Source organism: Camelus dromedarius, chromosome 13, assembly GCF_036321535.1.
Source record: "Camelus dromedarius isolate mCamDro1 chromosome 13, mCamDro1.pat, whole genome shotgun sequence".
Classification (NCBI taxonomy): domain Eukaryota; kingdom Metazoa; phylum Chordata; class Mammalia; order Artiodactyla; family Camelidae; genus Camelus; species Camelus dromedarius.
This window is the reverse complement of record NC_087448.1, coordinates 43,539,147-43,554,412: the sequence shown is the minus strand read 5'-3', so window position 1 is coordinate 43,554,412 and position 15,266 is coordinate 43,539,147. Positions and strand designations below refer to the sequence as shown.

General features: G+C 34.8%; 1 protein-coding gene across 2 annotated transcripts in view; it reads left to right on the top strand.

Moving 5' to 3' along the window:
* TDRD3 (tudor domain containing 3) overlaps positions 1 to 15,266 on the top strand; it is a 150,679-nt gene that overhangs the window by 63,593 nt on the left and 71,820 nt on the right. For both annotated transcript variants that reach the window (XM_064493109.1, XM_064493108.1), the window contains exons 4-5: positions 2,198 to 2,358; positions 6,115 to 6,256. In XM_064493109.1, the coding sequence (XP_064349179.1) occupies positions 2,198 to 2,358; positions 6,115 to 6,256 (303 nt within the window). The remainder of the gene's footprint in view (positions 1 to 2,197; positions 2,359 to 6,114; positions 6,257 to 15,266) is intronic.

The following is a 15,266-nucleotide window of genomic DNA, read 5'->3' as shown; positions in this document are numbered from 1 at the left end:
CTCATCATTGCATTTGTCCTAATCCAGGATCATCTTATCTTTACGTAGCTGACCTTAACTAGGTATACCAAGTCTCTTTCCCCAAATAGGGTTATGTTTACAGGTTCCAGGTGGACATATCTTTTGGAGGGACCATTATTTAATCCACTAAAAGGGATGGAGAGGCCAGGAGTTGGAGTAATTAAATAAGTAAAGATGCTGCCTGCTGCGAAACGTCAAGAGTTGGGAGCAGGTGTTCCTCCCTAGCATTCCTCAGCTTTTTGTTCTCATGGTCAACCAGATGTAGGAGGTTAGCAAAAATGGCCCTGTTCCTACCCTCTGATTGCGTTCTTGGCATTAACTTCAATCTGTGTTTCTTTGGCAGAATCTTTTAAAGTCAACTGTCCGTTTTGTGAGCATTAATGGTTAAAACTAGGTAGTATAGTCTGTATATTCATTTAACTGCACACAGATGAAAGTCAGTTTGTCACAACACATCGAAAGCAAACAGACCAGTGAAGCTGCCATGTCAACACGCTCAAGGTGTAGAACTCCCCAAATTCCGTAAAGATGCCTCGTGACTTGTATGTTTTACGGACTGAGTGAGGGTACCCTTGTCGCTCTATTATGAAATACTAGGAATGTCTAATTTCTTTCTTACTGAGAATTAAATAGAAACAATTATTTCCTTCCCACACTTCAGTGAGTGTGTGTTCCCTGCTGTGCATGAGTCTCATTTTGGAACACAGGCCAGGTCTAGATCATCATTCATTGTCTAGTAGAACTTTGTGCAGTGATGGAGACAGTCTGTATCTGTGTTGTGCAGATAGAGAACACTCACAGTGTGACTACTGTGACTGAAGAATTGAATTTTTAATTTTCACTCAATTTAATTAATCTAAATGTAAATTTAAATGATTACATGTAGTTTGTGGAATGTATTGGGCAGCATAGGCTAAATATTTGTCAATGTCTAGGCTAAAACTATTAGAAGTAGTAAAATAAAGAGAATAATGAACACTGTAATAACCATAACATGCCTGTGGTTTAATTTAAATATCTTAATTTTAATGACATTAGCAAAAGTAAAAGTAAAAGTTCATCCTAGATTAGCAGCTTCTTTCTATTTGTTAAAGATTTTGGACTTCTTTCAACTTGGAATTTTTTTTATAACTAAAAATTGGATGAAATTTTAGTCTCTTTTCTCTAATTATATTCTCTAGGCCTAAATTTATAACAAAATTATCCTTGTGGGCAAAATACTGATAATAGAAATTCGTCGACTTGGAAATCATTTCACATTTCTGTTTGCTGAAAATATAAATTAACTAATGTACACAGAAAGGTTTTACTTAAAAGGCTATTTATAACAAAAAAGTAGCTTTTCTTCTTTGTAAGTATGATACTACTTAAAGGTATAATATTTTATAATGTAAAAAGTGTCACTTTATGTTAAAATTTATTTTTCAAACAGGTAAGCAGATTTTGCTCATTCCCTAGTTATGCCATAAACATTTTATTATACAAAAACTTTTAACTTAATAGCTAGTTAGTCCATCAATTTTATTTTTGCCTTTGATTGAAATATGGCTAGAGAGAACATTCGTCTACTTACTGCCCAGGCATACAATATAGCATTAGATTTAAACTTACTTAAAAAGGAAATGTGAAAATAAGTCAAATAAAGCTCACACTTCTTGGATTTTACATAGTTTAAATTTTGGAGTGTACTTTTTATTCCAGAAGAGGGTATACTTTAAACTTGAAGTTTTTGAACAGAAAGCATTCCTTTCAATTGTTGCTGTAAAGTTGATGTCCCTTAAAAAATGACCAAATTCTTTAATTCCAGAATGTCCCTTAATGTACATGGGTAGAAAAGGGGGATGTAAGTGAACAATTTGGAGCACTTAAGACTAAAAATATCTTTTAATATATATACCTTTAATCTAGAAAAATGACTTTTTCCCTAAAGTTTTCTTTTCATGTTACTTTCTGAAAATGAATTCAAAATTATGTATTAAAGTCTTCAAGAGACCCTTTTGAAGTTTTATCTTTACAAAAAAAAAACCCACACTGATGTATATAACAATTTAAAATTTGAACTTAATTGAAGTTATCATTATAAATCATAAAGCATAACCATTAAGGAAAATAGAAACTATAAGTGAAAACAAAACTGTGGCTAGAAAGTGATATTTAATTCTTTGTGTTTTGACAGCTTGAAGGTCCATGTGTTTTGCAAATTCAGAAAATTCGCAATGTTGCTGCACCAAAGGATAATGAAGAATCTCAGGCTGCACCAAGAATGCTGCGTTTGCAGATGACTGATGGTCATATAACTTGCACAGCAATAGAATTTAGTCACATGTCAAAAATAAGGTAATTGGCACTTTATTTTGTGTATTTGTTACAGAGTGTTTAAAGGTACTATTCATAATGGATATTTTTTTAAGAACTTTGTAAAGAAGGATGAACTCTTAAGTGCATGTTACAGTTTTTCAGGAGAAATTAAAGAGTTTGTATTTGTATTTTATCTGTATTAGAAAAATAATTTTAAAATGGAGTTAGTTACTTCTTTTTTCAATGTTAGTAATAAAAACAAATTTAAGGTGTTCTTACTGAAAAGTAATCTTTTCAATTTTATCCGTAAATTTTAGGTTGTTAAAAAGTTGCCAGCACAAACAGAATTTCTTTAAATATATTACAGTTTCTTCCTTGACAGTTAGTTGTGTCTATCACACTGTTTAGTGATCTAGAAAGTTTATAGGCAAATGAGTTTTCTTGAGGGAAATGATCAAAGCTAGAGAGGTTTGTGTGCCACCAGACTTTCTAAGAGGAAGAAGAATTTCATAAGGAAAATTTTTCTAAATGTTTCTTTTGGCTATTTTTACAAGAGCTTTTAGAGTCATGCCTGTTGCAATGGAGAAAAGCAGTGAGAAGGAAGGGAAACTGCCTCCTTTATTCTCAGCATCCCCATTAGATCAGTTTGGACATTTGCAACCACCCCCCTTTTTTTCTTAGTCATTTTATATGCTTATGTTTGCTGCTCAGTGTCCTTTGAGCTTTTTCATGTAACGTAAGCACTTAGACTACACTTCTCTTCTGAGCAAGCATTTAGCATCCACTGTGTTCCAGCCTCTGGTGCTGGAGGGACAAAGGTAAAAAGAATTTAGATTTTGCACCCAACTAGCTTATATGGCAATGAGGTAGGCACACAGCATACAGATTATAATAGAAAAAAATCAACAGAAATGAATCAGAGTTCAGAAAATTGCCTCTACCTAGGGAATTCAGTATTGTGACTTAAAATATGAGTAGGTGTTGGAGAGAGATGAGAGGGAAAATAGCACATGCAAAGACTGGTGCCCTGACAACAGATGGGTGAAAAGTTCTACTTGGAGGAGCTTAAGTGATTTGGGATGGTAGTATATGGGAAGAAGTGTGGTAGGCTGAGGCCTTGTGTGCCATGTTCAATGATTTCTCTTCTTTTTTCTTTCCTTCAACTAGTGTCTGCCTCTGGTGAGGGAGGCTCCTTCCTTAGAAGATAAAATATATGTTCTTCTAAAAGGTTGACTTTCATACAAAGAGGGGTATATTGACTTAGTGATTCTGTTGTCTTCTTTTTGAAGAGTAGAAGGATTCCTACTTTTGTGGAGAAACACAGCCTTTCCTCATTTGGCAAATTCAGTCAGACCCCCTCCAAGGGAGTTCACAGATGACTCAGAAGGAAGACTTGCCATATAATGGCTCATTCTCTCATTTTACTGCTGTATATTCTTCTGAGGTAAATGAAGACACAAGATCAACCCCGAGATGAGGGCCCCTTATGCTGTCCACCGTTTTTTTTGTGTGTGAATTTGTTACACTTTGACAGTTGTTGAAAAAAATTATTGCCACTTTCTCATTCACTCATCATTGAAGTAATATGTCTACTTTTGGTGCTGTAAAAACAACAGCTTACAAAACTGTTGTCACTTGTGAACAATTTGGGAGACTATTTTCCGAATAAGTTTGGTTAGTGGTTATCTTAGAAGGCAGGTAGAAGAACTCACTAGAGAGGATAAACCAGGAACTGGTATAGAATGTATTTTCTCCAGTTGGCACTGCATTTCTCTGGGGTGCTTCTTTCAACCCATCTATCCTACCTCCTGCCCTATTTCTCACTGTATTTTTGTTTTTGTTCTTTTTTTTTTTTTAATTTCAATGAAGAGAGAGAATGTAGGTACTTTAGGGTGCCAATAAAAATAGTAATTAAATCAAAATATGCTCTCTGAGTAAGAGTTATGGCCCTGAAGATGATATCATAAAAATTATATTAAAATTTTAGCACCTATTTATTCTTTTGTGGGAATAGAACTATAATTTGATGAATGGAACTCTTTATCAATTATCCTAATGAAATTGTATGTCCAACTTCAAATAATTAGACATCTTTTTCCTCTTAACCTATTAGAGAGAGAGTTTGGAAAAGGTACAGTCATTTTGCGTAAAAAGTAGCTCATCTGCTTTCAGATTATTTTTAATTTCAAAGTTATATTATCACAATTTAAATGCCTCTAATTTGTTTCCTATTTTTTAAGGTCTTATGTAAGTTTCTTAGACTGCTAATTGGTGTTTGTACATTATCGTTACATTTTCCAATTTTACCAATATATTAGAAATTATTGGATAATTTCTAATGGTTTTAAAGAATACACATAGATCTTATATAAATGATATAATTCATTAATAACTTCTTAAGAGATAAAGAGTATATATAGCAGCCTGGTATCCTTGGAGCTTTTTTTTTTTTAATCCCTAAATGATGATTATAGAGTTACAAAAAAAATCTGAATCTGCTGATTGCCTGAAATTGGGAAAAACTTTACTTAGCGTAACTATATTTAGTTGTTGCCGATCTTGAAGTTTGATAGATACTATGCTAAGTTTACTACTACATTCATCACCACACACAGCTCTACTTTAGAGTTAGGTTAGGCAAGGCTGTCCATGACTGTTTGTTCTGTAAGATACATGTGATGACTAAGAATGATTAAGCTTGGGGGTCTTCAGAATAATTTTAACAGATGATGTCTTACTCTGATGGGGTCCTTGAAGCCTTAAAAACATATTCTATTTCTTCTTGTTAGTAACTATTTTATCAACCATCTTTCTTCCAAATAGACAGGAGATACACATACCAATGCTTTCATTGATTTGTTGTTGCACTTATTAGCACACAGTGAATTTCATGAGCTTTTAAAAATGTGACAGTGTGACAATGTGAAGCCTTTCAGCATTATTTTCTAATTTATCCTAAGTGTTTAAGTGTCTGAGTGTTTAATAAGTGTTTAAGGACTGTCTTTATTTTTATTTGGAGTATCTTACCACTTGCTGCAAGTGTGAAGAGGTGGGATGGGACTCCATATATGTGCTTTTATTTTAGAATAAACTGTGTGATGAAATGAATTTCTTCCGTTGTTTCCTTTACCAAAAGATTGGCAGGAGGATAAACATCTTTTCTCTGTTTTTCGTAGAAGGGATCATGGTGTAATAATATTTGCCCCAAAGCTGATAATATTAACCTATTATGGAGAAATCCTTTTGAAGTTAGTATGCTTTAGAGTGAAAAACTAACTCTCATTTGATCTTCAGCTGGATCGTTAACAAAAAAAGAGCCTTATTTTGTGTGGGTGATGGTAGTTCATATAGATGTTAACTGTCTAGGATTGTTACTGGTTTGATACCTTTTCTGTATTTAATTTTGTAACATAGATATACCTTTGAAATGCACAAAGTTCAGAGGGGAAAAAAGGCAAATCTCATTTTTATACAGCATGGCGTAATTGAGAAAGTACTTTCATATCTTTTATTCTAATTATCTTTACCACAAATTTGTGAGGTGTGACTTCTATTGTCTACATTTTTTTACATGTGGGAAAAAATTAAGGTAGAAAATGACAGTCTTGTACTTGGTCTTCTGACTTCCTCTCTGATACCTATTTATACTGTATAGCCAGTCACCTGAAAAATAGGTTTCATGTTAGTGCATTTTGAAGAATTTTACTGGGTCATAGTAAGAGACTGAATTCCTGTTAGGGGGAGGACCTTCAGCCTATTTTAATTCTTTTTTTTTTTTTTTTGCTTTTGCTTTAGCCTAAATACACCACCTGGAACTAAAGTGAAGCTTTCAGGTGTTGTGGACATAAAAAATGGATTCCTGCTCTTGAATGATTCTAATACCACAGTTCTTGGCGGTGAAGTGGAACACCTTATTGAGAAATGGGAATTACAGAGAGTAAGTGTAAACTAAGAAGGATGGTTTGAACTTTTAAAACACTACTCTTTTTTTATGTATTCTCTATTTTAAGGAGATCTTCCTATAATGAATAGTAAAATTAGTCCTATAAAGGCCAGAGTTGAATAGAATGGAATACAGTGATCTTTACGGAAACTATCTACCTTTATTTAAGCATATTGTTCTAAAACATGTCATTTTTCAATATTTGTTACATTTTATTACATAGTTTAAAAGTCATTCTTCAGTGACAATTTTTCAAAACTGCCAAGATACCAGTTATATGTAATATATCTGTATATAATTCTTTCTGCAGAAAACAAGTTTCCATGCATATATATGAATAATGTGTATATATTTGTCTCATCTACATACACACACAGATACACATGAAAGCAAATTAGAATTTCACTATAACAAAAGGGTTCTTGTTGCATTTGTCTTCATAGTCTTGTTAGTTGATGTTTTCACCATTTGTGTTAATAGTATCTTCATCCTCCTTGTCATCTGGGTTATGTAGAAATTGTTCTTCTACTTTGCTTCTCACCACCAGCTCTTTTGATCCGCTGCAGTCAGATCTCTTATTAGTCCCTTGCTCTCTGGTTCCATTGCTGTTACTATAGTTTGTAGGTCTTTTTGTCTCTTGCCTGGACTATTTGCAGTAACCTTATAACTGGTTTCACCGCATACCCTTTCTCCACCTTCTAATTTATTTTATTGTACTTCTGCCAGATTATCTTCAGCATAACTCAGACTATGCTACACCCTGCTTTTATTTCAAATACCTTAATCTGGGATTCAAGGTTGTTTATAATCTAGCCCTAGTTCCAGTTTACCTTTTTAACTTTCTTAATTTTTTCACATAGATTTTGTTCTAGCCATATGGAGCTACTTACTCTGTTTTTGATTCTCTATGCTTTCCTCAGTTGTACTGTTGAAAAAGAAAAAAATACTTTTGCACTCTTAAGCCATTCATTTTATTTTCTCTCTTCTAATCCCTGCATGGCCATATTGTCCCCATGCTTTTTAGACTCAAATCAAATGCATGCTTTTTCCCAGGGTGAAATAACTGCCCCTTTATTGAATTATTAGAACACTTTATTCATATTAAGAAATATTACTTTTTACCTAGCACTAAAATTATATTTATTATCTCCTTTAATAGATTGTAAGCTTTTTGAGGTCAGAATTCCTGTTTGTGTCATCTTTATTCAGTTCTACAAATATTGTTGAACAGTGTGTCGGTCTTGTGCTAGGCTTTTGCATCTGTGTATCAGTGTTGTAAGAGAGTGTTATTATGTCCATATGGATCAGAAAATAGGCTTTAAGAACTATTAAACATATATTTATTATTAGACAGCTAATATGTGATGGATCTGAGCCATCCTGTTATCTCCAGAGTGGTGGCCCTGAGTCTTACATGTAATAAACATCATAACAAATAATTATGAAATGAATGAACTACAAGCACATATGTTCTTGTGCCACTCTCAGATCTTGTCTGTTGTCTAAAGTGAGCCAAAGGACCTAGCAAAATTTCAAGGTTTTGGTATTTTAAGATATAAGGTATTTTTCTTGTAAATAGGTAAGGAAACTTAGGCACATTTTTTATTCCTTAGTACTCATTCCTTACGATACTAATGTGCTACATTTTGGGCTGCTGTATTATGCAGTATAAGATAATATTCCATAATTGCATTGTTTGATTGAAAATATTACACAGGCAATAATTCAGAAGTGTTTTGATAGTTTTACATAAATAGCCAAGTTTATAAACTTTGAATTTCTTAGAGAAATCCCTCCCATTTCATTTGATCTTTTCCTTTCACAGGTTGACATATTATATTTTTATTATCATTAGAAATTTTTGAAAGTGTGGTGAGACATTCTTAAGTCAGACCAACACATTATTACATAACTTTCCCAACCCAGCCAATACTGCCTCATTAATTATGAAGTCAGTCAAACGTCCCTAGGAACTTCTTACCTCCAGTGCATGTGCGTGTGGGTGCACACACACAGACACACAGTGGTAGTATTGTCCTTGTAATGTTTTATTATATATCTTTGAACTTTTTTTCTTGAAAACCACACTAGTATTTCTTGTTAGGGGGCAATAAAAATTTACATGAAAAAGAGTTTAAAACATCTTAATATGATTATAGTTCTCTTTGGTTTTATAGTTTTTTGATTTTGGTAATCATAGCGATGTAAAAATCTTGGAGAGTTCATATTACTTGAGCATCTGGCAGATGCTACATGTAGAAACCAAATGTACCCAGAGAAATCATAAACTATAGAGTAAATTTTGGGAGTAATGGGGTCCTAAACATTCTTACAAAATAAATAGTGAGGGAGGGACAGTATTTAAAGCATGTGTAGGTGTTATAGTTGTAGCAATTTGGTTACAAACAGGTGAAGAAAAGAAAAACTCAAACCTCAAAGTCCTATAAAGACAGGTTTTGGAGAGTTCTGTACCAGAACTTTCTCTTAGGGATTACAGTCCTGCACTACTGTTTATCCTATGTCTTAAAACAGTTGTTTCTTACATGTTGTCCAGGTTCCTAGTTGTAGAGGGAGATTAAGTCTGAGTTTTGTACATTCATCAAGATTGGAAGTAAAAATCCTGTAATGTGTTATTAATTATATAATATATATTGGGAGGTGGTATTAGTGGCAGCTTATGTTAGATTTTTAAGGAGGTCATAGCATAAACTGAAATTGTTTATTGCTGTTTGAATAGTATTTTTCTTATGTCTAAATTAAAACCAAGGAAAGGACCCCTGGATAATTTTATGCATTTTCTGTTTTTTTGTTGTTGTTGTTTTGTTTTGTTTTAAATAGACTTTATTCTTTTAGAGCAGTTTCAGGTTCACAACAGACTTGATCAGAAAATACAGAGTTTGCACATAGCCCTCCCCACCCACACATATATACTCCCCTACCCTCAACATCCCTCATCGGTGTGGCATATTGGTACAGTTGGTGAAACAGCATGGGCACGTTATCAACCAAAGTCCATAATTTACATTAGGGTTCACTCTTGATGTTGTGCATTCTATGGGCTTTGACAAATGCATAATGACATGTAGCCACCACTATAGTATCATACAGAATAATTTCATTGCCCTAAAAATCCCCTGTGCTCCATCTATTCATTCCTCCCGCCCTCCCTCTCCTCAAACCCTTGAAAAACACTATCTTTTTATTGTTTCTGTAGCTGTGCCTTTTCCAGAATGTTATTTGGTTGGAATCATACAGTTTGTAGCCTTTTTAGACTGGCTTCTTTCATTTAGTAATATGTATTTTAAGTTTCTTCTATGTCTTTCATGGCTTGATAGATTTTTTTTTTTACTGCATATATATTTTTAAATTCACATATATGTACTGTTTTATTGTTTCTAAGAATGTTTAGAGCTTTTGCTTTTTAAACTTACATAGTTATCAAAGGAATAAAGCCAACCACAAAATAAGAATTAACTGAAAAAAGATACATACACCCTGCTATTAACAGCAACTTTATTTATAATTGCCAAGATACGGAAGCATCCTAAGTGCACATCAATAGTTGAATAGATAGTGGAGATGATATATATGTATATAATGGAATACAACTCACCCATAAAAAGAAGGCTATTTTGCTATTTGCAGCCCTTCATTCACTTTTTTTTTCCGCTTCGAAAACCAGAATTTTGTAACTGGCAGAGACATTTCCATTACATCAAAAACAACAAAATACCTAGAAATAAACTTAACCAAGGAGGTTACCTATATTCTGAGAACCAAAATGACAAAAAGAAATGGAAAGATTTCTTGTGCTCTTGGATTGGAAGAATCAACACCATCAAAATGGCCACACTACCCAAAGAAATCCACAGATCCAATGCAACCCCCATCAAAATACTTGTGACATTCCTCACAGAACTAGCACAAACAATTACAAAATTTATAAGTAACCACAAAAGACTCTGAACACCAAAGGAATCTTTTGTAGGTCTCTCTCTCTTTTTTTTTTTTTTTTTTTTTTTTTTTTGCTCTTTCTTCTTTTTGTTCTCTTTTTCTTACGGTTTGATGACTAGAGAAGGTCCTTTAACATTTGTTGTAAATAAAGCTGGTTTGGTGGTGCTGAAATCTTTTAGCTTTTGTTTATCTGTGAAGCTTTTGATCTCTCCATCAAGTCTGAATGACAGCCTTGCTGGATAGAGTATTCTTGGCTGTAATTTTCCCCCTTGCATCGCATTAAATATATCGTGCCACTCCCTCTGGCCTGTAGAGTTTCTGCTGAAAAATCAGCTGATAACCTTATGGGAGTTCCCTGTATGTTATTCGTTGCTTTTCTCTTGCTAATTGTAATATTTTCTCCTTATCCTTAATTGTTGTCAATTTGATTACTATGTGTCTTGGCGTGTTCCTCTTTGGGTTGATTCTGTGTGGTACTCTCTGTGCTTCCAGGACTTGGGTGACTGTTTCCTTTCCCAAGTTGGGGAAGTTTTCAGTTACTATCTCTCCAAAAATTTTCTCAGGTCCTTTCTCTCTTTATTCTCTTTCTGGGACCCCTATAATGCGAATATTAGAGCGCTTTATGTTGTCCCAGAGTTCTCTTAAACTATCGTTCCTTTTTATTCTTTTTTCTTTTTTTTGTTCTGAAGTAGTGATTTCCACTAATCTGTCTCCTAGCTCACTGATCCGTTCTTCTGTCTCATTTAGTCTCTTCTTTGTTCCTTTTAGTGTATTGTTCATTTCAGTGATTTTATTCTTCATCTCTGTTTGGGTATTCTTTATATTTTCCAAGTCTTTTCTAAAAACTTCATTCTGTGCATCTATATTTCTCTTGAGTTCTCTGAATATCTTGGCCATCATTACTTTAAAATCTTCCTCAGATAAATTACCTGTCTCCTAATCACTTATTTCTTCTTCTGGAATTTCATCTTGTGCCTTGGCCTGGGAGATATTCCTTTGCCATCTCATATTGTCTATCTTTCTATGTGTTTGTTGATTCCTTCCACAGACTTTAGGATTATTGTTTCCTTATTTCTTTTATCTCCCCTGGTGGATAAGGCTGGATTAGAGGCTTATGCAGGTTTCCTGGCAGGAGGAGCCGGTGCCTGCCCACTGCTGGGTGAAGCTTGGTCCTGGACCTCTGGTGGGTAGGGCTGTGTATTTGGAGGCCTTTGTGGCTTAGGAAGTCTGATGATGGGTGGGGCTGTGTCCCACCCTGTATGTTGTTTGGTCTGAAGCTTCTCTACAGGCTGTTGGGTGGGGTTAGGTCTTGGTGCTAATGATCCAGTCAAGGAAAGCTCATGTAGATGAACACTCCCAGAATGTCCACCACCAGCTTTTACGTCCCCTGGGTGAGCCTCAGCCATCCCCCACATCCCCAGGAGAACCTCCAAATCCAGCAGGCAGGTCTGGCCCAGTTTCCTATGAAATCACTGCCTCTGCCCTTGGACCTGGTGCACGTGAGCTTCTGTGTACACTTCTCAAGCAAATGGAGTCTCTGTTTTCCCCAGTCCCATGAGGCTCCCAGAGCCAAGCCCTGCTGGCCTTCAAAACCAGATGTCCTGGGGGCTCCTCCTCCTCCCAATGCCAGGACCCAAGCTGGGAAGCCTGACACGGGGCTTAGAGCTCTCACTTTTGTGGGAGGGCCTCTGTGACTTAACAAATCTTCAGCTTGTGGGTTGCCCACCTGGGGGATATGGGGCCCAAATATATCATGAGCACGTCCCTCCTACCATCCTACTGCTCTTTATGTTTCCAGTTGCAGAAGGTCTTTTTTGCTAGGTTCCAGTCTTTTTTTGATGGTTGTTCAGCATTCAGTTGTGGTTTTGTTGTAGTTGTGAGGAGAGGCGAGCTTGTAGTCCTACCACTCCATCTTGACCGGAATCCCCTGCATTTGCTGTTTTTTGAAAGTAGGTTAACATCTTACATACAGCTTATAAAGAAATGTGACATTCATATACAGTTTAAATTGTTCTTTGATTAATAAACTGAATATTATTGTTGTCTTTAGTCTTAGTGTTTTTTGTGTAACTTACATAAAATACATAGTGTTCACATTCTTTTCCATTATGGTTTATTACAGGATATTGAATATAGTTCCCTGTGCTATACCAAAGGACTTTGTTGTTTATCTATTTTATATATATATATATATATATATATATATATATATATATATATATATATATATATATATATATATTATGGTTCTGCTAATTCCAAACTACTAATTTATCTCTTCCTTACCTCCTTTCCCCTTTGGTAACTGTAAGTTAGTTTTCTATGTCTGTGAGTCTGTTTCTGTCTTGCAAATACGTTCATTTGTGTCATATTTTAGATTTCATGTGTAAGTGACATCATATGTTATTTGTCTTTCTCTTTCTGACTTACTTTACTTAGTATGATAACCTCTGTGTTCATCCATGTTGCTGTAAATGACATTAGTTCATTTTTTGTGGCTGAATAGTATTCCATTGTGTACATATACCCCATCTTCTTTATCCGTTCATCTGTTGATGAACATTTAGGTTGTTTCTATATCTTGGCTATTGTAAATAGTGCTGCTGTGAACGCTGGTGCATGTATCTTTTTGAATTATAGTTTTCTCCAGATATATGCCTAGTCATGGGATTGCTGGATCATATGCAACTCTATTTTTAATTTTTTGAGGAACCTCCATGCTGTTTTCCATAGTGGCTGCACCTGTTTACATTCCCACCAACAATGTAGGGGGATTCCCTTTTCTCCACACCCTCTCCGGCATTTGTTATTTGTAGATCTTTTAATGATGGCCATTCTGACTGGTGTGAGGTGATACCTCCTTGTAGTTTTGATTTGCATTTCTCTAATAATTAGCGATGTTGAACATCTTTTCATTTGCCTGTTGGCCATTTATAAGTCTTCTTTGGAGAAATGTTTGTTTAAGTCTTCTGTCCATTTTTTGATTGGGTTGTCTGTTCTTTTGTTATTGAGCTGTATGGACTGTTTCTGTATTTTGGGAAGTAAGCCCTTGTTGGTAGCATTATTTGCAGATATTTTTTCCCAGTCTGTAGGTTGTCTTTTCATTGTTTATGGTTTCCTTTTCTGTGCAAAAGCTTATAAGTTTGTTTGGGCTCCATTTGTTTATTTTTGCTTTTATTTCTCTTGCTTTGGGAGATTGACCTAAGAAAACATGGGTACAGTTTATGTCAGAGAATATTTTGCCTATGTTCTCTTCTTTTCATGTCTTATATTTAAGTCTTTAATTCATTTTGAGTTATTTTTGTGTGTGGTATGAGGGTGTGTTCTAACTTTATTGGTATACATGTGGCTTTCCAGTTTTCCCAACACCACTTGTTAAAGAGTCTGTCTTTTTTCCATTGTATATTTTTGCCTCTGTTGTCAAAGATTAATTGACTGTAGGTGTGTGGGTTTATTTCTGGGCTCTCTGTTCTGTTCAGTTGATCCATATATCTGTTTTTGTGCCAACACCATGCTGTTTTGATTATTGTAGCTTTGTAGTATTGTCTGAAATCTGGGAGGGCTATGCCTCCAGCTTTGTTCCTTTTCCTCAGGATTGCTATGGCAATTCTGAGATTTTTGTGGTTCCATATAAGTTTTAGGATTATATGTTCTAGTTCTGTGAAAAATGTCCTGGGTAGTTTGATAGGGACCACATTAAATCTGTGGATTGCTTCAGGTAGTATGGTCATTCTAACAATATTAATTCTTCCAATCCAACAGCATGAGATATCTTTACATTTCTTTGAATTATCTTCAGTTTCCTTAATCAGTATTTTATAGTTCTCTGAGTATAATAAGTTTTTTACCTCCTTGGTCAGGTTTATTTCTAAGTATTTTATTTATTTTTTGATTTTTTTTTTAACTTTCCCTTCCTGATATTTTGTTGTTAGTGTAAAGAAATGCAACAGATTCTTTATGTTAAATATATATAGTATTCTTTACATAATGCAGGAACTCTAGAGTATGTTTTAAGTACATATAGTGGTTTTTCAAAACTTATTTTTCACCATTTTACATCATATTTAAACATAACACTTTCTGTAATGATAATCATTAAAAATGCACAAAAATCTTTAAAATTGAGAAGACGTGCTTAACAGACATATGTTTACACATCAAAGATAAAACAAATAGGAGGAGTGAAAGGAGTCCTGACGATTCCTTATGGCATTTTTGAAGGACTTTGTAATGTGAGAAATTGCTTCTGCTGGGAAACTATTTTTTAATTTCCATGGTATTTTATTATCTCTCTAATCCTAAATATAATAGAGAAAAAGGAAAACAAAGTAGTGTTTGGAAGCTTATTTTTATTAATGAGCAATCAGTTGGTTGAGTACTTCTTCAAAGTATGTTAATTTGCAAAACAAGACTTTTATTAAGGAAATTTTACTGTAATTGAAAGTAACCTCCATATTACAAGCTATAACAGTCTGATTCCTGTGAACTGTTTCTAGTCACAACATTTCTGACACCAAGTGTGGGGTCTTCCACATCAGGCAGTTCTCCAATACTCTGTGGACACCAACTGGGTATCCTAAAATTTAATTCGGTTCTGACACTAACTACCTGCAGTTAGTACAGACCCCACAGGATAAGAATTCAGTCCCACAAGACTACCCCTCACTGCAGGTGCCAGTTGCAAGTAATTGTTTCCAGAGTTACCCACACTTCTGTCCAACTTAGCTACAGATTAGGGGTTCTCGTGATCTCCTGCTTAGGTTTGATAATTTGTTATATGGCTCAGAGAACTTAGGGAAACACTGTACTTGCTACTACTGGTTTATTATAAAGGATATTATAAAAGATTCAAATGATTGGCCAGATGAAGAGGTAAATAGAGCAGGATCTGGAAGGGTCCTGAACACAGGAGCTTCTGTCCCTGTGGAGTTTGATGTGCACCACCCTCCTGGCACATGGATGTGCTCACCAGCCCAGAAGCTCCCTGAACCCCAGTGTTTGTGGGGTTTTTATGGAGGCCCGTTACATCTGCATTCTGATTAAATCATTG